The sequence below is a fragment of the Numida meleagris genome, chromosome 5 (assembly GCF_002078875.1).
Source record: "Numida meleagris isolate 19003 breed g44 Domestic line chromosome 5, NumMel1.0, whole genome shotgun sequence".
Lineage (NCBI taxonomy): Eukaryota > Metazoa > Chordata > Aves > Galliformes > Numididae > Numida > Numida meleagris.
The window spans coordinates 17932042-17958445 of NC_034413.1; the positions used below are offsets into that span (position 1 = coordinate 17932042).

The 26404-nt window shown below is 41.5% G+C and overlaps 1 protein-coding gene across 8 annotated transcripts in view; it reads left to right on the top strand.

Moving 5' to 3' along the window:
- Positions 2090–26404, top strand: part of LOC110399318 (WASH complex subunit 2A-like) — a 33130-nt gene continuing 8815 nt past the window's right edge. For 3 of the 8 annotated variants that reach the window (XM_021397784.1, XM_021397788.1, XM_021397791.1), the window contains exons 1-25: positions 2090–2220; positions 2310–2420; positions 2510–2674; positions 4114–4179; positions 4796–4969; positions 5612–5705; positions 6104–6162; positions 6981–7028; positions 8360–8461; positions 8981–9068; positions 10276–10344; positions 10706–10818; positions 12862–12931; positions 13719–13775; positions 14356–14517; positions 15149–15261; positions 16731–16823; positions 17333–17437; positions 18429–18545; positions 19374–19537; positions 20233–20335; positions 21263–21445; positions 22480–22653; positions 24713–24841; positions 25041–25136. In XM_021397784.1, coding sequence (XP_021253459.1) covers positions 2310–2420; positions 2510–2674; positions 4114–4179; positions 4796–4969; positions 5612–5705; positions 6104–6162; positions 6981–7028; positions 8360–8461; positions 8981–9068; positions 10276–10344; positions 10706–10818; positions 12862–12931; positions 13719–13775; positions 14356–14517; positions 15149–15261; positions 16731–16823; positions 17333–17437; positions 18429–18545; positions 19374–19537; positions 20233–20335; positions 21263–21445; positions 22480–22653; positions 24713–24841; positions 25041–25136 — 2655 coding nt within the window. In that variant the 5' untranslated portion in view covers positions 2090–2220. The remainder of the gene's footprint in view (positions 2221–2309; positions 2421–2509; positions 2675–4113; positions 4180–4795; positions 4970–5611; positions 5706–6103; positions 6163–6980; positions 7029–8359; positions 8462–8980; positions 9069–10275; positions 10345–10705; positions 10819–12861; positions 12932–13718; positions 13776–14355; positions 14518–15148; positions 15262–16730; positions 16824–17332; positions 17438–18428; positions 18546–19373; positions 19538–20232; positions 20336–21262; positions 21446–22479; positions 22654–24712; positions 24842–25040; positions 25137–26404) is intronic. The other 5 variants (XM_021397787.1, XM_021397789.1, XM_021397785.1 and 2 more) reach the window with 4 other exon arrangements.

The window sequence follows — 26404 nt, forward strand, 5'->3', positions numbered from 1 at the left end:
CAGCTGTTTCTCTGTGAACATAAGGAATGCGCTTGTGGTTAAGGTAACCTACACTTAAACTGGTGGATTAATGATTCCTACTGTGCTCTTTGGTCTGGATACCTCCAACTGTTTGTTGTATTTATCCCACCCTTTTTTACTCCATCCCAGGCCTTGGTTTCCACATGAGGGAAGCTTAAGGACTTCAGTCAGGAGAAAGCCACCCAGGATGAGCCCACCACTGCTCAATATAACCTCAGCTAATTTCATTAGTATATTGAGGAGGCAGACCTCAAACACATACTTACACTTGTATCTCCAACTCAGTTGGGAAATCCCAGAGCCAGCTGTCATTTCAGGCATATTACTGATGCCAAGTCTGTACATACGCAAGCCTTCACCCCTGAGCAATAACCTTTCATTTCTATTGCTGCCAGATTGAGTGTTTTCTTGAAACCCTTCATGTCCTGTATTCTGGCCCACCTCTGCAATCCACAAACAGTGGATCCTTCCAGTAACATTCTGATGGTCTGACTCCGCCTTAAGCACTTTCACTGCAGCCTTTCAGAGCCCACCAGAAGATTTCTGGCTCCTCTCACTGCAGCAAATGCACAAAGCAGAGCAGTGGGACTGCCAGAGTGACAGAGCATCAGTCTGCTGTAACTACTCCTTGTGGCCATGCAAGAAAGAGAACCTTGACTGATTTCAGAAGCCCTCTGCCCTGCTCTGCAAAGCCCTAGGGAACCTGAGCAGCACAAACACAGATCTTAGTGCCAAATGTAAGTAGCAAGCTGTGCCACAGAGCTCAGGCATACCTATAAGTGTGGGTATCAGGCAGCTCAGCTCTATGTAATCTTACATATTCTGCTTCTCAGAATGCAGGTCAGTCCCTGATAATAAACGTGATTATTGATACCTTTGCATTGCATATTTATTTTAGAAGTTCTGAGGAGAACCACAACTGACTTTTCTTGTTTCTGTCTTCTCTCTAACCCCCACAATCAATCCAGCTAAATTCTTCTCTAGAAGGGTTTTTAGGACTGATATGCCTTCTGGGTGCCTGACAACAATATTTAGGTTGCACCTCCTAGAAAGCAGATTTTTACTGTGCTCTTTGTATCTCTGTCTGCTCAGAGAATGGTTTATGTGTCTCAAATAAACAACTGCCCCTAAGGAGCATTCCATGTCGCCATCTTTTTTTTTTCCCAGTAGACACTAATTCTCACAGGTCCCCCAACCTGATGGTAAGGCCCTGCAGCATCATGACACACAGAGCATATAAACCTCACATTCTGTCATGTGCTGGTAGACAAACCCGCATTATCAACCAAGAGCTCGTTGGGCTTCATTCTGTATTTCTGTGAATATGGAAACTAAGGAAAGGCAAGTTTGCTGTGTTTTTGAACACTGCAGAGGAAGGAACTATAGCAAAACACTACAAGCCTTGGGGAATAACTTTAGATTAATCCCATCTGTAGGGCTTGCTCAAGACCCAGTTGTGAAACCAGCCTGGACAAACATTTTTCCACATGGACTTTTTTTGATTTTCTGCTTTATTATCAGCGCATAAAAATACTTTAAACTCTTCTAAGGCTGAAGGATTGACCCAGCCCAGTAATGCTTATAAAATCATTGTAAAATGGACTTAAAACAAATGCAGTGATATTTTCGTGAAGGTGTTCTTTGACCCTAATCCAGCCATCTCCTCCAGGCGTTTGGATGTGGTCATCGAAATCAATAGCCGGCACCGAGATCTGGAGATCTGGAGATCTCGGTGCCTTTTCTTAAAGGAACCACCCCGTGCCCTGCTCCCTTCCGAGATGCAGTTCAGCGTGACAAATAAACCAACTCCACGTGGTACTAATCGAGCGCTGTTCTAGACTGACTGTTGCATGAAGAACTTAGTTCCCAGCAGGGAGAACGCGATGTTGCTTTTATATGCCTTCTCGTTAAGTCGCTTGTAAAAAAGAACGTAGGAAATACAGCGCTGTGAGGACGCTTTGCAGGGGTACGACGCGGCCCAAGCCGAAACCTCCCTCCCTCCCGCCCGCGGCGCCGCCGCGCCCCCTGCCGTCCCGCCCGCCCGCCTGCCGTCCCTCACGCAGAGCCGCGCCGCTCTAGGCTGGGCGGGGCGGCGGCCTCGGGGCGGGCCGTGCCGCGCAGCGCTGTGCGGCGGGTCACGTGACGGCGTTCAGCTGACTGCCGGGAGCGCGGCGCGGGGCGGCCCGGCCCGCGGTCAGGGTGAGCGCTGGGACGGGTGGGGTCGGGCCGGGCATTGCTGCCGGCCGCTCGCTCGCTCGCTCGCTCGTTTCACCGCTCTTTTCCCGCAGATGAACGGCGCGCAGGATGCGGCGGAGCCGGCGCCTGTGTGGGAGAGGCCCTGGTCGCTGGAGGAGATCCGTAAGGGCAGCCAGAGCTGGTCCTTGGCCTCGGACGCGGGGGTGAGCGAACGCTGCGGAGCGCGGTCTCAGCTGCGTGTGCGCCCGCGGTGCGCGGAGCCGCCCTGAGCGCCGCTTCCCGTCCCACGCAGCTCCTGCGCTTCCTGCAAGAGTTCTCTCAGCAAACCATCTCCAGGACCCACGAAATCAAGAAGCAGGTGGATGGGCTGATCAGTGAGACGAAAGCCACCGACTGCCGCCTTCACAATGTCTTCAACGACTTCCTCATGCTGTCCAACACGCAGTTCATAGAGAACGTGAGTACGCGCGCAGCGGTGCCGCGCTCCGCTCCGAGCGTCGGCGTGTCCCTGTGCTGTGACTGTGGCACGTCACCGGGAGCGCGTCTGGAACTGACATACAGAGCTGTAACAGTCTGCCAGGCTGTTAAATCAGTCTGTAGGCTTACCCCCTCCCAAAGCTTTTACCAAGCACTTTGTTTTGATCTGTGTTGCGCTCAGGCCGTGTGCGTCTCCTCTGAAGCCATAATGCAGTTATTGGGCAAATGCTGGCAGAGGATGAGGTGATGAAAATCTGGGTTACTAGTATTCATTTTCAGCGCTACAATGTCTTTTCTGCCCTACCTTTGCTGTTCAGCTCAACGGTTTTGCTGAGAACAGTATCTAAAGGAGGCTGTAAGAAGTAAAGGGACGGATTCTTGAGCAGGGTCTGTGGTGAAAGGACAAGGGAAAATGGTTTCAAACAAAATGAGAGAGATTTAGATTGGCTAGAAGAAAAATATATATATTTTTTTTTAACTGTGAAGGTGGTGAGACACTGACACAGGTTGCCCAGGGAGGCGGTGATGCCCCCTCCCTGGAGACACTGAAGGTCACCTGGAAGGGGCTCTGGAGCAACGTGTTCAAGCTGTAGGTGTTCCTGTTCACTGCAGGAGTTGGACCAGGTGGCCTTTAAATGTCCTTTCCAACTCAAATGGCTCTATGATTTTGTACCAAACATTTTAAGTCTTGGATGCTTCAGACTGTTTTTGCCCAAACCTAAGTGCACAGAAAAGGGCCCTCACTTCTAGTTCTCAATTTAGCAAGAGAGATCTGTCTCTTCTGAGGGGATAACAGCCACCTGTGTTTGAGAGATGTGGATTCGGGTTTGCAGGTTCAAGGGGTGCTCTTTATTCCGCTGTGTCTCCTAGTAGCTGATCCTGCAAGTGAGTGCTCAAAGCACTGGATGGAGCAATCACCAGAACAAGCTGAGGGCTGGGGAAGGATGTGATCTTTCCCTGTAACTGCAGGAGAAGGGCAAACAGGAAAGAAGGAGAAAAGCTTCTAGAAAGCAAAACCCAACTGTCCATAAGTAAACTTAGGCTTACTTCTGAAAACTTCTAAAATAGCTTAGTAATAGGGAGTTAAAACAGTGTTGTGTATTGTGATTATTTTGCTTGTCTGTTTTAACATTAACTTAATCTGTAAATGGGGTTAAATGCTCAGCTTGTCTTCCGCTGTTGCAGTGTCATGTGCAGTCTTGAATCATCTTAGTTGGATTGAGAGGCTTCGTGGCAGGATCTTCATAATAACTGCAGTGCATGAAGGATGCTATGAAGATGCCTGGCATCATCTATGGTTTCTTTTTTTTAATATCTCATGAATAAATTTGTAATTTTATTTTATAGGTGATGCCCGTGATTTAGCTCCTGCGGCAGTTTGTTGCTCTTAATTCAATTAATTTTGCTTGATTTTTTTAGCGAGTATATGATGAAGAAGTGGAAGAGCCTATACCCAAAACAGATGTTGGGGACAAAGCAGAGCAGGTAGATAACTTCATCTTCCACGGATGCTTACAAATCAAATTGTTAACTTTCTTCTTGATATCTTTACTCTTTGTAGCATATGCCAAACATAACATTGACAGTAACTTTGAAGGCTCCTACAGCATATGATAATCTTTTAGGGCCTCCCCAGTTTCAGTATTGGAATCTGTTAGACAAGACTTGTGTTTATTTTCCAACATCTCTGTATATTTTTTTAGGAAGATAATTGAAGATTCTGTATTTAAACATAGTGAATTATGGAAGTAGAATCTGATTGCAACTACCAGGGATGAAAACTCAGAGGTTTCTATATATATCTTATCGTCTAGGTGTATTATCACTTAAAGGTTCCCGTGATGGGCTGGGAGCACAAAAAGGAAAGTAGAGCATTGTGTTAGTGTGGGTATTTAGAACATCTCTGTTTACAGGGTTGAAAAAAGTGAAGTCAAGCAAAAAAAAACAAAAAAAAAAACAAACCCTCAAAGCTTGTCGAGGTCTTTTCTTGCATATAGTGAAAAACTTTCACTATACTAATTTGAAATTAGATTTTTGCATGCGTGTTGCAGTGAGTTTGAGTCTTGAGTAAAATGCAATGATAATATTTTTCCTGTTGAAGGAAAAGACACGGGAACAGAAAGAAGCTGATCTGATCCCCAAAATCCAAGAAGCAGTGAATTATGGTTTGCAAGTTCTGGACAGTGCGTTTGAACAGCTAGACATCAAAGCAGGCAACTCTGACTCAGAAGAGGATGAAAGTAATGAGAGGGTAGAACTGATACTTGAGCCAAAGGTACAGAGACGTGTTCTTGCTGGAAGCATTGGATTTGCGTTTATCTTTGTTGGACTTGCTCTTCACTTGTGTCAGCAGTAATACTGTGTTGTTATAAAACTGATGTTATTTACCTAAAAAGAGGATTTGGTGACTATCTCTAAAGCTGAAATGCTCTGTGCTGAGCTATTTCTTTGATAGCCTGCTTGCCTTGCAGTCGGGTTAGCGCTGATGAAAGGTGTCCCTAAAGAGATTTAGTTGAATGGGAGTGGACTTGGGAATTTCACTCCCTGAATTCTGGGTGGAATGAGACCTTTAAATGTCATACTTTTTAGGTATAAACAATATTTTCATAGTCAGTTTTTACTGTCCCAGTAATTAACAATCCTAGAGGTAGAATTTGCAAGGATATTTTTTTGTTAAATACAATCTAGAAAACGTATTGGGATCATGTAAATAGAGATAGTTCATGTTCTTTGACGGTGTTAAGAAGGAATACGTCTCAGCTGGCTCACACCACCTGAACAATGTTTCTGGTGAGACTCTCTTGAAATATGCTTGTATCTTTCTTACGACCCTTGTTTTAACATAAGACTTCGGTCTGCATCAGCAGCATAGAGCTGTTTCTAGCTGTCAGAAGGACTTGATGTTGTCTCTTTCTAGGACCTCTATATTGACAGGCCTTTACCGTACCTGATTGGCTCCCAGCAGTTCATGGAACAAGATGATGTTGGCCTTGGGGATCTGACTAGTGAGGGTATGTGCTGGTATAACTTTTTATTTCTGTGGGAATAACTAGTTCCTAATCTGAAACTTTGGTCTTTTGTTTTAACTGAATAGTTTGTGTTATTCTGCGTAGTTGATTTTACCTGTTTAGATACATACTGAAAATAGCTACAGAAAAACTTGAGCCATGCCATAGCAACCACCGTTCCAATATGTGAGTGAGTTGTCAGTAACTCTTGCCCTGTGTATTTGAAACAGAATGCTAGAATTTCAGCAGCCTACAAAGCCCTTTCAGGCCACTCTTATCCACTTGATATTTAGTTCTCATCACAAAGCTTTTAGTGTTGCAATAGTTATGTCTGGTGACCAGCAAGCTCTGTGTACAGATGTTATGTCTGATTTTAACTTCTCTGTTTTCATTTAAAATAGAAGGATCAGTTGATAGTGATCGTGGAAGTGTACTTGACAGTGAAGAGAAGGAGGAAGAGGTAAGCAATGAAATACTGGCTGCTTTGCATAAGTGTTCATGAGTCCTTATTTACATGCGAGGCCATTAACTGCCTCACTTCTTCACTTGGAGTCTCGAGACAATATTGCAGTGTCTCCTCCCTATGTCTGTTGTGGTAAATGTACTTTTCTGTTATTGTTTTTATGCGGTAATTTTCTCTGCAGCCTCCCAGAAGAGCTGCAGTGTGTCACTGGCTGTAAGTAATGCTATAGTAGAATATTTCAAACTGAAACATAGTATCCAGTCTAATTTCACTTTGTGAAGCAAGACAACTTGATTCTTGTGCAAGAATTCGAGAATTGAATTTATGGAGAACAAATTTGTTGTAAGTTACTGTGGCTAAGAATGGGTTGTGAACTAACAGGAATAAGTTTAAGCAGGTTTCAGTGATTCTCCTCCAGGCTTTGCCTCATGAATCCAGTGCATGAGACTGTCAGTTTCTGATGTGTTCTGTCTGCCTTGGCTGGAATATCTGTGGTTTGTAGCTGTGCTGTAGAAGCACTCCCTTTATCATCAGGTGTTTACCCTTGGTATCTTTTCTCTATTAAAGTTAAATCCCTTTTGAGTTACTCAAATGCACTGTTGGATGGAGCTCGTTTACTTGGCTAAGTTAATGAAACTTTAGTGAGCTCCTTTTCAGAAAGATATTCAGTAGTGGTCAAACAATTATGTGGTCTGGATGGGGTGAGGCGATGTGAAGTATCCTAACTTAAGCAAGTCCAGAGCTTCTGAGCCCACTCCTTTAACCACTGGACAAAGCAACATGTGATACTTGTCTTTGTGTCTCTTGTGTTCCAGGAATCCGATGATGAATTCGGAAACCCGAGTGAAGATGACCAAAAGATGGTAAGATCATATGCTCGGGTACAACCTGAAAGAGTTTCTGCTTGAGACACAGTGAGAATGCAAGAGAGAGGAGATCAGAGCTCTAGACAATTAGCAATTAAAAGCCTTGGTTAAGCCTGATTTGTATAACTTTGTGTGGGTAGGTTGTCCTGGCCAGATGGCACTGTATTGTGCAAATGAACCTGTGCTGGGCTTTAAAGCATGCTTGCCAGCCATCATTAGATGCAAAGCATATGTTCAATGGCATTGTGTGGTGTGTGTTTTTCTCGGAAGTAACTTTGGAGCCCTGGAAGTTGAAAGAATCAGCCCCAGGAGAACTAGGTTTCTGAGAGATTACTGTGTCTAATTACAATTCTAAATTTGTGATATAGGAAGTAAGGAACAATGCAATCTGAGTATGATGTGAAATCGAAGATGAGAGAACAGTGTGAAACATTTGAATAGTTTGGCTATTTGGATAACAAATGAAAGAGGAAAATAAATGCTTAGGTTGAAGAATTCAAACCTAACCTCAGCTGTTGGGAATAGGTAGCTACCTTGCTGACGGGAAGGAATACTACCCATGTTTAAAGGCATCAGTGGAAAAGAGGCTTATGCTGGGGACCCTCACTTTGAAAAGGCTCAGGACGAAAAGAACAGTGTTTCAAAAAGCAACCCTTTTTTTTAACCTACATGCTGATAAAACAATGTTATAAAAGCAATCAGATGTTAGCTATGTTAAGCTGTCTTGATCTGCGTAGGTTAACATCGTATGCTTGATGTATTTTCAAAACAAACAAGTATCTTAAGGTTGTTTATGACATAGTTCACTTCTAAGCCCTTCTCTTTGTCAGCCCACAGCTCAAAATTCACTTTGTTTTTTATTGCCTTGTTTTGGTTGACATGAGTGAAGCCAAGATATGGGCTCCTGTTTCTGTCATTCTGCTTTCTGCTCTTGAAATATCTTAAAATGGTAAAATTTTGTACTAGCTGATGTCAGCGTTCCAGAGTAAAGACTTAATTACTAGATCTTTGCTGGAGAGCATTTAGTACACTAAGGGAAGATGGGCAAACAAAGCAGGTTTGTGTATAGAAACAGCATGCTCCTTGTGAGCACTAGTGTTTGGTGATGCAACAGAGGAGTGTACTAGAGAACGCAGCTAGTTGCTTGCAGCTACAGGCACTCTCTCCTTACCTCTCAAAAGTTGTTCAGTACCCCCAAACTGGCTGAGTGTTTCCATCCTTTCAGTAACTTTGCTCTGAATGTTTCATCTAAGCAGATGGAGATTTGTACTTGTGCTTTTGTATACCAGCTTGAGGAGAGCACAACAGGGTATTATTTTTTTTCTTAGAAGACAGCACAGATGAGTGATGAAGATGATTATGATGGTTGTGATCTCTTTGACTCTGAAAAAGAAGATGAGGATGGAGACTTTGAGGAAACCACAAGACCTGTAAGTAATTGCTGCCTCTCCGTGGGGATAGGTTTTGGCTTGTTTCGTGAAAAATCTGTTGTTGCGTGTGATTATAATGGTAGCTTTTGGTTACCTGAGATCTGGGATCTTGTAGAGAGGACCTGTGAGAATCTTTTTTCAACGTGATTGTTCATGCTTTGTCCCTTGAAACTAGGGACTCCTGCACCTTAAACTAACATCAAAACTGTCTTTAAATGCCATTAAGAAATTGTTGTGTTTGAGTATGGTAAATGCTTCTTGCTTGTTATATTCTCTAATTCAGATGACATTAAAAGCTTTATAATCATAAAGGACTACAAATGGCTTTTCTTTGATGCACACATAATCTCTTAATTGCTTTCTTAAAATCCTTACGAGTGCTTCAGTCGAAGACTAAATAGGAACTTGTATAAATAAGGCTGTGGCATACTGCATTTATAATTGCACAGTTGCACCTGCATCAAACTGGTAACGGGATTGAGTGGAGTAAATATACGGTTTTTTGTCCGTACCCCTCAGAAAAAGAAAAGGCCAACATCATTTGCAGATGAGCTTGCAGCTCGAATAAAAGGAGAAATACCAGTCAAACAGGAGGAGGAGTGTTCGTGTAAGTTAACTCGTAGATTTTGATGGATGAATGTGAGATGGTGGAGAACTCCTGAGAGTGTTGGGGAGAATTTGTATAACGGTATTTGAAATTACATGGATCTGTTGTTTGAGCATGTATTAGTTGAAGGCCTAATAGGAGGAATTGAAGATGCTATTGTAACTGTTTTGTGCTCTGGGAAACTCTTTGGTCATAACTTATAGGTATGAATTGAATTCTGTTGAGAAAACTCAGTGCTTTCAAGTGAGACAAATTACTTCTCAGATGCATGTGTTATTGCAAAGGTTTTCTCTTAACTCTGATTCTCCATTGGCTTGTAAAACAACTGCATGTTTGACCATATCCTTCCCCGTTTAAGGCAAGTATGCGGAAGCACTGGTCGTTGTAGTCTTTTTTTAGAATTCTACAGTGGAAAACCCCCCAAGTAATGGATTGCTCTCATGGGATATGGTTTTGTTTGTTTTTCCCCACTCTATTAGGCTTAAATATGTTGTGTTTTGAGGAACTTCTCCATCCTGCTGTTTCCACTGATACGTTAGAATAAATAGTTTCTGCATTTACAGCAATCTCAAATGGAGGAGCCACTCTCATGTAGTTATTCTTATAGCAAAGCAGCAGTTGAGTATAAATGAACTGAAATTAAGTTTTAGAGTGCTCATGAGCTTGCTTTTGCCTTGTATTTGTCTTTTGTGCTCTCAGTGTTAGAACGTTTATTTGTTCTTGCTTGGTTCAAACAATCAAGGTAGGATTTTGGATATTGGAATATAAAACCTACCAGCTTAACTTATTCAGTTACAGGCCAATCTTCTGTTAATTGAAATAACCTTGCTGAGAGATGAGAAAGAGAGGGAGTAAAACTTTGTCTTAAGTAACTGAATCAAGGCATAATGTATGGCTGGAGACAACTGAGGTTCTGCATGCCCAGTGTGGGATCTGTACTATCTGTAATGCTGTGTTTCTCTATAATGTTTCAGGTGACATTAGTCAGTATGAACAACTATATTGAACCCATACTGTCTGACAGAATGATACCGTTAAGTGCCAATTTTAGAGCTTGTACTTCACAAAATTGCTTAACTGATATATTTAAAACACATAGTTCAGGTTGTTTAAATTATTTTTGAGACTCTTTTTTACCGTAGGTCAAGCACAGGTAACAAGTAAAGATTAACTACTTCATTTACATTTTGAACTTTTCTTCTTAAAGCACTGTCACCAGAGATCAAAGCAAGGAAAACTCCAAAAGAGAAGAAGGAAGTTAAAGTTCCATCAGATGGTAGGATTTCCTTCTATCTTGTTTTTCAATCATTGGTTGAATTGTAAGATACTGCTTAAGAAAACATGGTGTTTGCTCTAGAAAGTGTGAGGGATATCAGTGAGCATCCTTCAGGGTGAGTATGTATACAAGTCTAGGTGGTTCCTTGTGTGCTAAAGAGGGCCAGAAACAGGTCCAGTGGGAGTTTCTCCTTAAATGTAACACTGTGGAGCATCCGCATACAACCTGATAGATTACAGCAGCTTCTTTGTACATATCATGTGTATAAGAGAGAGGGGATGGAATCAAACTTTTGTTTTGACTGTCCCTTTGTTCCTTTTCCTGAATCTCAGTCACTACTCTTGTCTCTCGTGCTTTCTAGATGATGATGATGACATCTTCAAGCCTCCTAAGCTGACTGATGAAGATTTCACACCTTTTGGTTCTAAGGGTGGTCTCTTCAGTGGTGGTACAGGTCTCTTTGATGATGATGAGGTGAGAATGCCAGAGAGAGTACAAATGGAGATGTGTGTTTCCTTTAGAGCAAAACAAACAAACAAAAATAATCCCACAAATTCCCAACAACTCTGGAAGGCGGTGAGAAGAAGCAACTTTTTGTTTCTTGTTAACATTCAAACATAATGGAACAGTGTATCTTTCTATTGGACAAAGAGAGCTGTATAAGTGAGGTACTTGTGTTTCCTTTGGCACAAAGCCTTCTTTTTTGCAGTAGTGCTGGTAGAAATGCAAGTGTGGTTCTGGCACTGCATTAGAGAGGTTTTGATTCCAGCTGTGTACTCAATGCCTCACTTTTATCTGTGAAGATAAACTAAATACTATACTGCTTGTTTGTTTTAAAACAGATGATTTCTATTAAAAATTAATAAGGTTTAAGGGTCTGACAGAAAAGTTGTGTAAAAAAGATGATTACCTCTGATTTTTATCACGTAGTTGACTGTGGGAAAAGTCCAGCTTAGTCCAGAACAGTAGCTAAGCCATTGCCTTTGCAGGGTGTAGTGTTCCTAGTTGTAACTGCTGCTCCTTCAGTTACATGTTCTTTGGTGGCAAGTTGGCTGTTGAACTGGAATTTGGAAGGAGACCTCATGTACAGCTGGCCTTGCACTTATCATGCCAATCTGCTGGAATGCATCCAACAAGCAGCAGACAAGGGCATTGTGTGAAAGGAAGAGGACAGTTACGTGTGATGCTTTCCACTCTGATGTGGCTTTTATTGAAGAAAAAAAAAGCTAACAAGTGTTCTTTTCCAGTGGCAACTAACAGATTTAAAAAATAAAAAGTTAAAGTCGGATACTGCAGGCCAGCTTTACATCAGTGCAAATTCAGATGAAGCTATCATTTAAGCACTCTTGCTTACTTATTGTCAAGATTACTTTCTTCATCCTGCTAGATACCAAACAGCCAAGCAGATGTGTCTGTGAGCGTTGCCCACCTGCATACACTTATTCTTACTTTTCTGTTACCTGAAAAATGATCATCTAGGAGGGGTAACTTATTTTCACTTACCTTATACAATGGAAGAGGCCTCACTGTACCAGATGGCAGCCACAGTAGGTCAACAGGCAGACAGTAATTGACAGATGTGCCATAACTCAGTGACATACCTGACCCCCTTTTACCCTTTCCTGACAATTTTTGCCCTCTTTCCACAGAGCTTTACACAAAGTTTTGAATATACAGGGATGCAATTCGTAACTTTGAAAGCCTCTATCTTTCATAAGTGGTCTTTACTAACAAGATTCAGTGGATTCCTGGAAATCTAGGCTGTGATTCTCAGTGTGGAGTTCAGCTGTGTGATCAGCGTAGGGCAACTGCAGTCTGAATGTAGGGAGTAGTTTCTTCTGGGCTTGGATGTACTAAAAATGGTTTTGATTCAGTTTAGTTGCTGCTCTGTGAGCTGTAAGAGTTTGCTGCCTTGGGATGGGGAGAAAAAGGGAGGGACCTGTTCATCTGTGCTGTTCCTTAAGGACTCTCATTGGAGTGTCTTGTAATGCTCTTGAGCTATAATGTATCGCTGCACCATAATAGTGTATTGGAGTCTCCCTGGCAACAAAATAAATTATTCATCTTAAGCGTGTGAAATTCAGGAGGGTTTTTATGACTGTCCAGACCTGAATTCTGTCTTCGAACCTTTCTGTTTAAGTTTCAATAGGAAAGCTTGGAGGGAAATACCAAGGGCCTGAACAGCTGTAGTTTAACTAGTGTAAGGAAGTGTGCAAAAAAAAAAAAAAGGTCATTCCTTCTCTGCAGTAAACAGACCGATAATCACAGTGAAATACAGTGTAAATTCAATTCTAGAAGACAGAAAACTTACTCTCTTGAACATCTGCACTCATGTGAACTCTTGAGTAGCTAGGTTTAAGTCTGTATGTGCCAACACACATTTGAAAAGGAAGTGGTGATTACCTCCTCTGTCTTGGCTTAGAATTGGATATTCTGCGTGGCATATTTGGTAACTGTCTTTTCCAACAAAAGAATTACTTTACCCCCCTACTCCTTTGCATTTTTGTCTACTACCAGAGTGATCTTTTTGCTGAAGCACCGAAAGAAGATTCAAAAGAGCAAGAGGAACAACTTCCTATCAGCGCAGGTAAGCACCTGCTTTTGTCTCTCTACTTCTATCTATGCTGTAATTTATCACAGCCAGCAGCTGGAACTTAATTTTTCCAGCTAGGAATTCTGGAGTAGCAATTGTTTTAAAATCTCTTATTTTCTTCAATCTTAAAGAAAACATATCTGCTCTCTATTGAATTTTGTACATGCACTGTGATTGCTTACACACACCTGTTTTCCTGGAGCTGACAAGATATCCTTACTGATATTGGCTGAGCTCGCTGCATACACTGGGTTCCTGTTGCTGAAGAAAACTTTGCAGGATCCAGTGGTGGGTTTCATTGGGGTCGGAATTGTTCCTCACAGTTGGAATGTCTAAATTTCATTTTTGTTATATATACAGACTCTTAAGGAGTCTGAGCACTTGTTCGGTACTGCAGCAGTTTTTATTGAAACATAGTACTTACTGAATTTTCAGATATGGGTTTAGAGATTGAGCCCTTTTGTTTTGGTTGCACTGTATCAAAGTAGTTTCAAATGTGTGAATGTGAACCCTTGTAAATAATGCTATGTGTAGATGCATACTGTATTTGTAAGCTTCAAATTCATAGGCAAGTTTTAATGGATCACAATAAGCTAGACTTCTTACATGCATCTGCAAAAAGGCAGAAGTTCAGAGAAGACATCTTAAAGACTTCTGGGCTGTTGAGCAAAATGTGGAGCTCAGAAGACCTCTCGGGTTCCTATTTCTATGGTAGAGTTCTAAAGGCTTTGATAGCGTAAAGAGAGTGCATCCAATTGTATTGTACTTCCTGTGATTTCAGCAACCTCTACAAAGTCCTTAAAGAAAGTTCCTGCAGGTGCAGTATCTCTGTTCCCAGGTATGATTCATTCAATAGCAAATGGCTTCATGCACAAAATGTTCTTTTCTTTAAACCGCACTGAGGAGCTTCTAAAGAAGAAAGCTGTGAAAGCTCAGCAACACTGCACTGCTTGATCACGTGCTTAATGACAAACACAGGCGCTTCTACCATGCTAAGCCTAACTTGCAGCATGCTTTATATTTAATCAAGGTTCTGCTGGAGTTCTGGAGGTAGGTGCCAGTGATGGGAGATAAATAGCAGCAGCTGTCAGCTTTGAGAGTTACGCTAGTTTACTCCTAAGGATATGTGCTACTTTAAGTACTAATATACTGTTTATGTCTGCAGTGCGCACAGTCACGCCTTCGACTCATACTCTGAGAGGGAAATGCATTTTCATCTTTCAGTTTTGATCACATTTTCTTTGGTTAGCAGAAGCTTGTGCTGTTGATGAGACATTGTTGCAGGAATGCTTTAAGTATTGCTGTGATGGAAACTGTGTGTCTGGTTCTGCTTTCACAGGAGGAACTTTATTCAGTAGCTTTTCAGTAACTCTGGCTAGGGTAACTGTGTGGATCCCTTTCCCCCATCTGACCTGCAGGAGGGAGTGATGTCTTCAGTTCCTCAGTAATTGTGGAAAAAGACAAGAAACCTGCAGCACAGAGCACAGAGAAAGCTCCTAAGCAGCCTGGGAAAGTTGTTCTTTTTGATGATGATGATGATGACTTCTTTGTGGGAACAACTAAAAAGCCTCAAGGTCCAGGTAACTCTTCATGTGCGCAGTGGCGGGTTAAATGTAAAAGATGACTGAAGTTCAAATTGTAGGAACCAATGAGTCCATCACTGTTATTTTTGCCTGGGTTTTTGTTTGTTTAACTTGATCTGTGTTTTAACTTTTTTTTCTATTAGCAACTCTTTTCCTCAGAATGATGTGGGACTGGTTTATTTGTACATGTTCTCCACTGGCCTCTCTCTCTTAAGATGTTAATTCTGCTTCAAAGGCAGTATCCGGACTTAAAGGAGGAAAATAAGACAGTCTTAATTCATGCAGCCTTGAGTATCTCTGCTCACCGGCACCTACTGACAGGCACTAGGCCTTTAGATGTGCCTAGCTAATGTAAAATGCTGTGTTGAGGGATTTAGAAGCAACCATTCAATGAGATTCCAACTCGATGCTTATTGGCTGCATTGTCTGTCACCAGTGCTCTCAGGTTCACTTGTTTCACTTCAAGAGCTTGCCTCATTTTTTTCTCTTTAAAGATCTCTGGTACTGGTCTCTTTTTTTTTTTTTTAAAAAAAAAAAAGCACAGTATCTTTGTCTGCTGCCTCTTGTTCAGTAGTGTCTGTGCTGTTCTGTTCTACTCATTTCATTTTTGTTTTGTCTCTTAATGCAGTCAAATCTGCAGCCGACCTTTTTGATGATGATGATGAAGGTGACTTATTCAAAGAGAAACCTGCCATTCCTCCTGTTGCTGCTAGCACAACTAAAGAAGTAGAGAGTGAAAAGGTAATGGAATATAAATAGGTTGTATGGCCAAGGTTTTAGGGAAAAGATATTACTGTGTCTGAGGTCATCTTTCCATATAAAACAGTGTGGAAGTGCCATATTTTTGTGGCAGAACTGGACTCATAGGGTCTTATGTGACCAGAAGTCCTTAAATGCTTCAGGAGTCCTTAAATGTCTTTTGCTTCTCTGACTTTAGGTTTATTCATGGCTTTTCGCTTGTGGGCAATGATTAGAGAATCTTCTTAAAGTGGGACTGAATTGGAAGCAAAATGAGAAGTCTTTGCTAGTTTAAACAAACAAAACAACAGCAACAACAAAAACATGTAGGAAATTCGTGGCTGGAAAGAAGTCAGCCTGACTTATGAACCTTTGGTGTCATGGTTCTGTGCGGCACAGACTGCACAGACTGTTTGCACTTACATAGACTGCTGACAGGAACTTTACTGGCAACCCATTACTTGTATATATTTTAGGATAGGATTGTGGGTGTCACATTTCTACCTAAGCATATGCAAAACTTGGAGCATTCAGAAAACAGCTCTTCAGCTGGAAACTCTTAAGTTACCGAAAGCTATAAATGCCATCGTGAGGACACATGCATAAATCTATGAGATCTTAATGCACAGTCAATTTTATTTTTCAGAGCAGTGTCTTGGGGAAAGTGGCAATGCTCTTTGTTTCTGTAACAGAGACTGTATGTGTTCGTTGTATACATGCTCACTGTCTAAGCAGTATATGAACATAATGAGCTACAGTGAGTCTTCTACCCTCCACACTGAGAAGTGTACAGTGCTGGGGATGTATAATGCAAATTGTTGAAGGACTCTATCCATATTGCCTTTTAAAAAGCACTTGAGCACAAAGCCCAAAGCCAGCTCCTGTTTCTGATGCAATGCAAAAGCAGGAGAGGTAATGGGAGAACGTCCAGTAGCACTGTTCAGATGTCATAGTACTTTCCTTTCCTGGAGGAAAGGATGAGAACTGATTCAGTAGCACCACTCTTGCTCTGTCAGGAAGTGAAGGCTATTTTATACTCCAGGCTTCCTGAAGGTAGTGTTTGGGTCTGGAATCGTTCAGACATTAATGGTAATATAGCTGGTGGCAGGCCTGGACCACGTAGTGCTAGTAAAGGAAATGATGGCTGGCACGAACTGTCCTTTTTTCTGTCTTTTTTTTTTTTTTAAATATGGCTTAAATCATTTTTGTTTGACTCAAAATGAGGTGAGGCCTGGTATGAGTTGCCGCACGCATTTTCTGCTGAGAAGGAAGGTGGTGGGAGAGGAGACCTTTGCACAACTCTGGCTGCATAAGAGTTGCTCACACAGCAAGCGAGACTTGAGCTTGTGGATGGCAAGCATGTTTCCTGCCCTTTTGACTTCTGTCAGCAGCATGCCCCTTAAAAAGGCCAGTGTCCCTGTCCTTACTGACTCTAAATAGGTGCTGATGCAGTGGTTTTCCTTGTCCTTAAGAGTCAGCCATCTCCAGGTGATGATTTCAAGCCTTCATCTGAAACACCTCAAAGGAAACAGAGGGGCCTCTTCTCAGACGAGGAGGATTCTGAAGTGAGTATCTCTGAAATAAATTACTGCAAAAGTCCTTGGAATCTGAGTCACTCTGACTTTATTCCACTGATATCTGGGGCTTCCTTGTTTATCTGTACAGTTGGGAACTCTGATGCCCATGTATCTGCTTCTGGCCTTTTTGAAAACTTCTTGCTCCAAGAGTGAAATCTTTAACTTCTTTCCCAGTGCTAGAGACCTGAACTTGTGTGGTACACACAGGCATACTTTAAAAGTCTAAAGGGAGGGAAAGAGCAGCAAATTAAGAACAAGAATCACAAAGGACTGAATGTGTTTAGACTTGTGTCCTTGATTCTCGGTAGTAATTAATCTCCAAAGCTGAGGGAAATTGCCATGAGGTTTTAGGTATTCATTGTATCTGAAAGACAGTCTATCCTGAGTTCACAGACACACTAAACATTTTTTTTAAAGGAAAAACATGGATCTCCCATTTAGAGTTCTTTGAGTGTATAGCAATGCTTTGCATAGTGATATTTCTTTGGTTTGTGCAGGATTTGTTTTCATCAAGTAAAACTGTGACATCAAAAACTACATCTCTTCCCACCAGCAAGTCCACAACAAAAGCTCCACTCTCCTTGTTTGATGATGATGAAGAGGTAAGTACCACTCCCTGATCCTACCTGTTCATGGGAATCCTTCTGCACAGTCTGCTGCAGGAAATACTCAGATGATTAAAAATCTGAACTCGTAAATGGAGCACTAAATTTTGAGCACCAAATTAATCTTCTTACACTCTATAACAGTTCTGAGCATGCAGACGAAGTAGTCTTGTGAGCTCTTGATATCTTTTTAGTATTTTAGCCTGTGCATATCATCTTTGAATCTAAATGCTGAGGAAAAGCAAGGAAAAAAAAGGATGACTGCTAGTGCAAAAGTTGAGATCAGAGCACAGTTTGTGCAAGAAACTTTACAAATGTAGATCAGCGCCTGCTTTTCTTATCTGTTGTGCCCTCTTCTCCCTCCTGCACACCCTCCATTGAGTTTTCAACTTTGGGTCTGTAGCCTTCACGGTGAGTTAAGTTACCCTATAGTCCTAATGTGAGACAGACAGCGTGTTCAGAGCTGGAAGAGCAAGGATTTCTGCAAACTCAAGATAATGATCTTTTGTTCAGGAAGGGGCTGCTTGAGCTCCCCCCATTTCTGAATAGGGGCTGTACACAGAAGTAACTGGTAGGACTGTAAAACATTTTGTAATGTGGTAAAAATCTCTGGATTTTAGCACATTCTGGGTAGATTGTGTTATGGAGTTCAAGTGTATAGATGTACAAACTGTGCCCCATTATTTTAGCTATTGTGCTGCAGAAATGCTGTATGGTGGATTTTGGAGAATCTGGAGGCCAAAATCAGGCTGTATGTTCACAAGTTTCTGTTCTATCAAAGTCTGTGTGCATGGAATTCCCTGTACCATGGTGTTGTATTACACTTGAGAATATCTTTAAAAAGGGTTCACAAAAAAATGCTTCTTTGTCTTACTTAACAGAGAGATGGGGCAATGGTGCCTTGCATGCTGATGACTTCTCAGTAAGCTTTCCATGGTGGATTTGGATTTTCATTTTATTGTTTGGGGATTTGTTTGTTTGTTTTTAGGATCTCTTTGGTGTGGTACCTGCCAAGAAGCAACAGAAAAAGCCCCTGGAAGAGAAAGCAAAATTGTCAGAGCCACACAAGAAAGCCAACAGCTTATTGTTCAGCAGTGATGAGGAGGTACTGAAGAGCAAGACTTGATTGAAATGGGTTACAGGGTTTTATTACTGGACAAAACATAAAACTGTTCAGACAGGAACTACAAACTACTGTGTCCACTTGCTATGCCTACCTCATTCCTGTGACCTGTTTGCTGATGAGGAAGCTTGCTCTTGGCTCAGATTAACTCAGGATCTGGGCAACAGAAATTATGTGGAAAAGAATCAATATTTTCAGTGTAGCATTTAGGAAGACTGATAACAAATGGAAGACACTGCTGCCAACAAACCTGGCTTAAAAATACTGAATGAAAAAAATACATTTGTTTCCTCTTTATTTTTTGTAAGGAAAGTTTAAAGTTCTGGATAGATATGTTGTTTGGAGTTTTTTTTTTTGCTTGGGTTTCTTGTTTGTTTTGATTTATTTATTTATTTATTTATTTTAAATTCAGAGATGGGAAAAAAAAACGCAAGGATGAAAATTCCTGGGGACCAGCATTCTATTAGAGATAGCTGATGTGGTGTCCTGCTTGTTAATTTGAAACTCAGAGACACTAAGTAACTAAAAGCTTGTCTGGAAAGTTTACGCTGACCTTAGTTCTTGAGAGCAGCTGTAATAGGAAAGTGTATGTACATTATTCTGTTGGCAAATGTATGCTGAAAGGTGATAAGGTGCTCTGTGAAGCCTGATCAATGTCAGATTATGTTGGCTAACACAATAATGCAGGAAAAAAAACCCAAACAGAGAGATGCAAAGACTGCCAAGATGCTGAACTGTTTCTGCTTAGAGAGAGGATGCGAAAGTGGCTTTGGTAAGGCAAAAGAAACTTAAGAGTTCTTTATTTTTAAGGAACATTGGAATGTCTCCAAGCCACTAAAACTTCCTTCAGAAGATAATCGAAAAGAGGACCCTGCAAAATCATCTAGCACCACCAGTCAGGCTAAAGCTGCGAAGAAGACGAGCCTATTTGAGGAAGATGATGAGGAGGATTTATTTGCAATCACTAAAGAGAGGTGAAAATCCTTTGGGGGGGATCTTTTTTTAGAACAGTCCAGTTCTGCCCTAAAAACCTGACAGAGACAAGATACATTGTGTGTGTTTTCTCTTCTTAGTGCTGCTGAGGACAAAGTAGTGATGTGTGAGTGGGGTGTGTTGGGGGGCAGGGTCGCCAGCCACTAGGCTGGGCTGCTCAGAACCTCATCCAGCCTTGCCTTGAATGCCTCCAGGGGCGGGGCATCCACTACCTGTCTGGACAACTTGTTCCAGTGCATCACCACCCTCTTGAGTGGAAAACTTCTTCCTAATATCGAACCTAAATCTCCCCTGTCTTAGTTCAAAACCATTCCCCCTTCTCCTATCACTGTCAACCCATGTAAACAGTCATTCCCCCTCCTGTTTATATGTTCCCTTCAAGTATTGGAAGGCAACAGTGAGGTCTCCCCAGAGCCTTCTCTTCTCCAAGCTAAACAAGCCTGGTTCCCTCAGCCTTTCTTCATAGGAGAGGTGCTCCAGCCCTTTAGTCATCTTAGTGGCCCTCCTCTGGACCAGTTTCAAGAGCTGTGCGTCTTTCTTATTGAGATAGTGAGGAAACCAAGTCTTATCTGGGATCACACCCTGTGAATGAAGTTACGTTTCTTAAAAAGATGCAGAATATGGGCCTTGAAACTTTTGCGTTGATCGTCCACTTTTATTCTTTTCCTCACTGCAGCCAAAGAAAGCCACAGAGGATATCACTGCTATTTGAAGATGACGCTGTTACTGGAGAATCGCTCTTCAGTTCCCAATCAACGCTTCCTTCAGCTGCTTCAGTGGTATCTTCCCTTTCTTTTAAAAATAATGCAGAACACTTGCACAGTGTTTACATAAGTTAACCTCCTTGTTAGGTGATGTAAGCCCAACTTGTTTTAAACAGTAGTAGCTCTCGCAAACTTGGAATGGGATCAGACAGAATTCTTACATGTAAAACTTCTCTCTTAGCCTGATAGCAGAAAGATTTCAAAGTTTTCATTATCATCAACCTTAAACTTGTTTAGTTTATGCTGAAAGCCCTTTCTGGGGGTGTTTTAAGGTCTTTCAAGCCATGAAGTACCATTAACAAGAACTAACAGCTTACTGCTGACTGTGAAACTGGAGTTCCATGTGTTGTGGCATCTCAGCTCTAGCTTACTGGCCTTCGGTGGAGTAGTCTCGTGCTATCCTCTGTCTTACGAGCTCAACCCACAGTGTGCTGCCTGTCTGGTTGTGCTTTGGAGCCGGAAGTAAGAATTGCAGAAGTTTAATGCAGCATTATCAGTAGCACTTGCTGCATGTGTGACCCTGCTCCCCAGTTTTGCCTTTCTGGTTGCCAAGAAAAGAGTTGCCACAAACATATTTCATGGCCTTACCTTTTCAGATTATGTTAAGTACAGATTTTTGGAGTAGAAAAAGAAATAAGCAGGCTAGTCTGGCTGTTGGCAGTCTTGGGAGCCACTGCAGTAATTGAACAGGATTCCTACAGCATCTGCTTTAAGCTTGCAACTGCTTCCTGGCACTCTTCATTCAGTCTTAAGAGCCTATAATAGTAGAAATCAAAAGTCACAAACCAGAATGTCCCATGCAAGAAAAGGAAGCACTGTCAAGCATATTGCCAGTGTCCATGTAGACTCCAGGATAGCAATCTGAGGGTCTGCTATCCCTCGGCTGTATTTTTCCTAAATACCAAGCAATTCTGTGTCAATGACATTCTCATGATTTTGCAGGAGAAAATAAAGCCAGAACAAGCACCACCCTTGTTTAATGAAGAGGAAAAAGAGGAAAAGGATGATCGACTAGATATGGCAAAGTCTAACCAGGCAGAAAATGCATTGTGGTCTTCAGAAGAGCCTGAAGCAGTTCCTGTGCCTAGCGGAACAGACATCAAAAGGCAGGTGGCAAAGGAAAAAGTGAGAGATTTTCTTACATTAATCTGACACTTGGCAAAGATTCAGTTTAAAAACATAACTGCTCAGGGACAGAATTATGTTTTTTTTATTGCATCTGCTATTACTTAGGAGAGAATAACTCAACCTTTAGCAGAATCACTTGTTGGTCAAGCACACAGCAAATTGATTAAATGGCATTTAAATTCATTTTCCCAATGAACCTTTAGTGGATGCCAGTTGTATCCACTAAAGGTTTGTGTTTCAGGTTATTTTTCCTTTCTAGGCCGAGTGGGGCAACCTTTTTCACACGTGCAGAGCTCTCCTTTTGAAAAAAAACAGACAGCTTATACTAATGGATATGTTCTGTAAAGCTCAGTAAATTTTTTGTTTGAGCATGCTGTCTGATGAATTGTAGACGGTGTTGGTGCCTGTAGAGTTGAGGCTCATAGGATTGTGAATTTCTCATGGGCAGTAGTTTACAGTAAGAGATTTGAGTGCATTATTGAACAAGCTTCAACAGAACTTAACTCCTGAGCATTCTCCTTCTGAAAGATAGTTGGGGAATTGGCAGCTGATGGGCTTTCAGTGTACTGTTGTGGCGCTTTACATTTTTCTGAGCGCAATCAGTGCTGAGTGCTGCTGCCCACTACAAGGAATCCCAAACAGTATGAGCTAGGTACCTTGCAGATAATGCCAAAACAACTGAGTGTAGAGTTGTGGAGCGAGATGTAACCTGACATATAGGTGGGAGAGAAACTGTATTCAGAAATCTGATTATCAATATCACTATGGTGTAGAGTACAGGAAGAAAACTACGTTCATTTCAGAGTTATGAAGTGTTTTCTTTATCTATTGAAATGTGTCTTGATAATCTCCATGTTGCTATTCTGTCTGCTTAGTATAATTGAATTGAACTTAGTTGTCCACTACGGTACCAGGCTGCACAACTCTGACCACAGTTGGCATTTAACCAAAGCTTAGTGGGTTTGGAGCAGACCCACACTAAGTAACAGCTTGATGTGGTTGTTTGTTTATTTATTTATTTATTTATTTTGATGGAGCCTTTTGCAGCAACATCTTTGGAGCCAGATCTGTTCGCAGCGTCACCACCAGCTCTGGAGAAAGATGCCAGTATCCAAGCTAGGAAAGTGTTAAGCTTGTTTGATGAGGAGGAAGAGGAGAGACTGGAAGATGACAGCATTAAAAATGCACACAAAGGCAATAATGTGGTGAGTCTAGGGACATTCTTGAACGTTGGGAAATAATACTTCTGCCTCTAAACCAGTCCTATTCTAAGCTAGTTTGTAAAAGGGTTTTTTGTTTGTTGTGTTTTTGGTTTTTTTCACACCTCCTTTCTCTGAGTCTTGCAGGTTAATCTTTCTCAATTTCTCAATTTCCAAATTCTTGGATGAGAAATAATTCCTACACTTACCCGTTATCCTGAATCCCTCTGCAAACTTTTCTATCCCACTGTCTCAAAAACAATTTGCCCTATGCTAGTTCAAAAAAAAAAAATTCTTTACGGATTTTTTTGGTGCAGTTACTTGATGTCTGCTGTAAAGAACTGATTCCTCAGTTACTCCTCAAGGTTGGAGGTATTAGAAAGTAGAGGGAGATGGAGTATGAAGCCTTGTAGTTTATCCCTCTTTTAATAGTGGTGCAATCTGCTTCCTCTGTGTAAGCCAGCAGACTTAGTTCTAAGATGACTCTAGGTGAAGCTATGTTTAATTCTGTTTTCCAGGCATGTGTTCAGTATTTTTTTAAAAAGCCTCTAGTTGCCATACTCTTGCTGTCTGGCTTTCCTGATATAGCCTATTGCATCAAGATGTGGGCTTTGAATCTTCAGCAGCGATATCCTTGAATCTATGGCAATGTTCATATTTCTGCTTGATGCAACTATACCAAAATTTGTTCAGTAAAGTTGAAATCATATCTAAAAGGACATACTCTATGCTCGAGTATACCACAAGTTTTTGTCATCTTATTGTAACCTTGTAGAATAAATTTTCAACACCAAAGACTGTACGCACTGTATTTGTAAGCCCCTGGAACTGGATGAAACAGATGACTCTTCATCAAAATTCCCTGTTTATAGATGCCTCTGAGTTAGCTGAACACTTAATTACCTGTTATGGGCATATACTGTGTTTTTTTTGTTTTTTTTGTTTTTTTTTTCCAAGGGGGAGGTGGGTGGGGGTGGTATGGGGAAGTGGCTGGGAAAATCTAAGCCCTTTTAAAACTTTCCTAGGAAGCAATCAGAATATAGCAGTGGTGGAGCGATTAAGGTGCTGAAATGCATAATCATGCAAAAATCACAATAGGTGGTTTAGAAAGCTAATCTTTTTGACAGGGAAATCTGAAAGGTGCTGCTATTTTGAGTGCTTGGTGTGTGTGGCATCCATGCATGAAACTAGATGTGCATCAAATCTTTGTGTATTTGTGCATACACAACTGTTCTAGTGCTCCAAAAATTTGACCCGGGTTTTGGTGTAAAGCTAAAGCGGGTGAGTGAAGAGGCTGAGCAGTAAAGAAAAAATAATAATAATAATAATAAAAATAAGAAGAGTGGACCAACAAATGGTGTCATGGTGTGCTGGAAGCTAGCTTTAGAAAGCAGATGCTACTGGTCGATTTGCCAGGTTATGGAGGGCAGATGAGGTGACATGTTTGACTGTTGACTTTCCCTGCCACTCAGCAGCTAAGTTGAAAGTACATGTGTTTGCCAAAGGCAAAAGTTCTGTTCTTCACTGTGGGGGTGCTTTTGCTTTAAAGGGAGGAAGATGAGCACTTTATCAACTATAACAGCTTTAAAGAGCTTTGACTTTGTCTTTTTTTTTTAGGTAGCTTAGGAAGATAACTAACCAGATTCTCTTCTCACTTCTGTCCTGCACCCTCATCTGAATAATTCAAAGCGTAAAAGTTTCTTCCTAAAATATAAACCTTACTGTATACTCATAATATCATACTGGTGATCTTTTTTTCTTCCTCCTAGGGAAGCATCACAAGTAAATAATAAAAGCTGGCTTTCAAACTGGCAGACCTGAAAGTACGTTTTGCTTAATGTCTTCTAATCAAAATGAACTGATAATACAAGTATTTACATTATAGGTTTTGCGAACTGCAAAAACACAACTTGTGGTTCAGGCTGCATTTTTTTTGCCAGGGCCGTAGCGTAGCCTCAGGTGATTTGTAACCTGCCTTATCACTTGGCAAGTAAAGCCCTGAAGCAGATGTCCTCTGTAAGAAGGATTTTATTTTATTGTATGAACCTTTTTCCTCTTCTTTCAGCCTTCTGAGAAGAGCATTCGTCCCAAAAGCACTGGCGTCTTTCAAGATGAAGAGCTTCTTTTCAGTCACAAACTTCAAAAGGACAATGATCCGGATGTTGACCTCTTTGCCAGTCCCAAGACGTCAATGGTGAGTCCAAATCCCTGCTCTGAACCTGCTGTTTAAAAACAGTCTTTGAACTGTGTGGCCTTCTAGTGTGTCTCGGTTGAACACAACTTAAAAGTCCCTGATCCCTAGGGATGGCCAAGTGCTAAAATCAATTAAGGCATCATGGGCAGAAGATGGGCTTTTGATCTGTGACACTTTTTTTTATCCTTTTTCTCTTCAGTCTGCAAATCGCATTCTGAAACCATCATCTGGAGGAAGTCTTTTTGGGGATGATGATGAGGACGATCTCTTCAGTACTGCTAAAACAAACCCTCCGGTATCTGATCCTCTATTATAAATGGCTTCTGCAGAAGACCTTGGAAATAAGCATATAGAAGGGAGTTTTTCCATATGTGTTCCCCCAGGACATGAAATTACTTAAAAATCTTTTTTAAGAGAATAGAAATGGCTCTTTTGACTCTGAGCACATATGGAACAAACAGTTGCAGCAGACTTCCCGAAGCTGAGATTTGAGGATTACATTCTTTTCCTCCTTCGATGCCACTGGGTACCACTGGCATGAACTTAAAGAGCATACCTGAGCAGAAATCAGAATAGTAGAGCTGCTTTTGTATTATTCAGAGTCCGGCTAATTTCATGGTTATTGATACCTTGGAGATATTAAAACTTTGGCTTACCTCTCTGCAGTGAGGTTCTTTAGGCTCAGCGTGCCTTGTGGGAGTGGTAGCACTAAAGACCTTTATATAGTAGTTCAGATGAACTATGACTTACATCATTTAAATCTGTAGATTGGTTTAGTTTAAGGTAATGAATGTGTTAATAAAATCACTGGACTGTTTAATAACAGGGTGAGCAGCTGCATTGAACTACGTAATGGGTGGTTTGAGGTCCAAGTCGTAACGTGCAATCTAAACTTCTGTTCTAGATGTACAAGGACTGCTCCAAAAATAATGCCTCCTATTTTATTATGTTGGCCTACAACATCAGAGGTGGGTGTTGGTGGGATGGCAGTGGAGGTTGAATCTTCCCACCAGTATTCCATTACCTGTTGTTGCTGTGCAACAAATGACAGCAGAGGGGCAGTCTGACAAAATAGTATCTGAAATGCTGAGGTGTATAGTTGAATTTCTCTTTTGGAATTGTACCCACTGACATTCATCAACGTTTGCTGAAAGTTATGGAGACCAAACAGTGGATGTGAGCAGAGTGAGCCAGTGGTGGTGTGCTTCAGCAGTGCTAACAGCGACTGTGGGCCACCCCTGCTGTTGCAGACTTTTACGAGCACAGCATGCAGCCTCTCTTGTTCATGGCTGGCAAAAATGATGGTGACCATGTTGAAAAGTAATGTTTTAGCTGAGAATTTGCTCTATCAAATAGTGTTATTGTTCTGTTTGTAGCTGTTGTAGTTTCCATGGAAACAAATAGGAGGCATTACTTTCAGAGCAACCTGTGCACCTATGGAGCTTAACTAAATTGAAGCTGACTCTGACTTTAGTCTATTTTCGGTCAATAGCTGGAAGCTAGGCTAGAAAGCTGGCCATATTTCCTGGAAACTGTTTCTCTGAGGAGTGTGGGAGGGTGGGT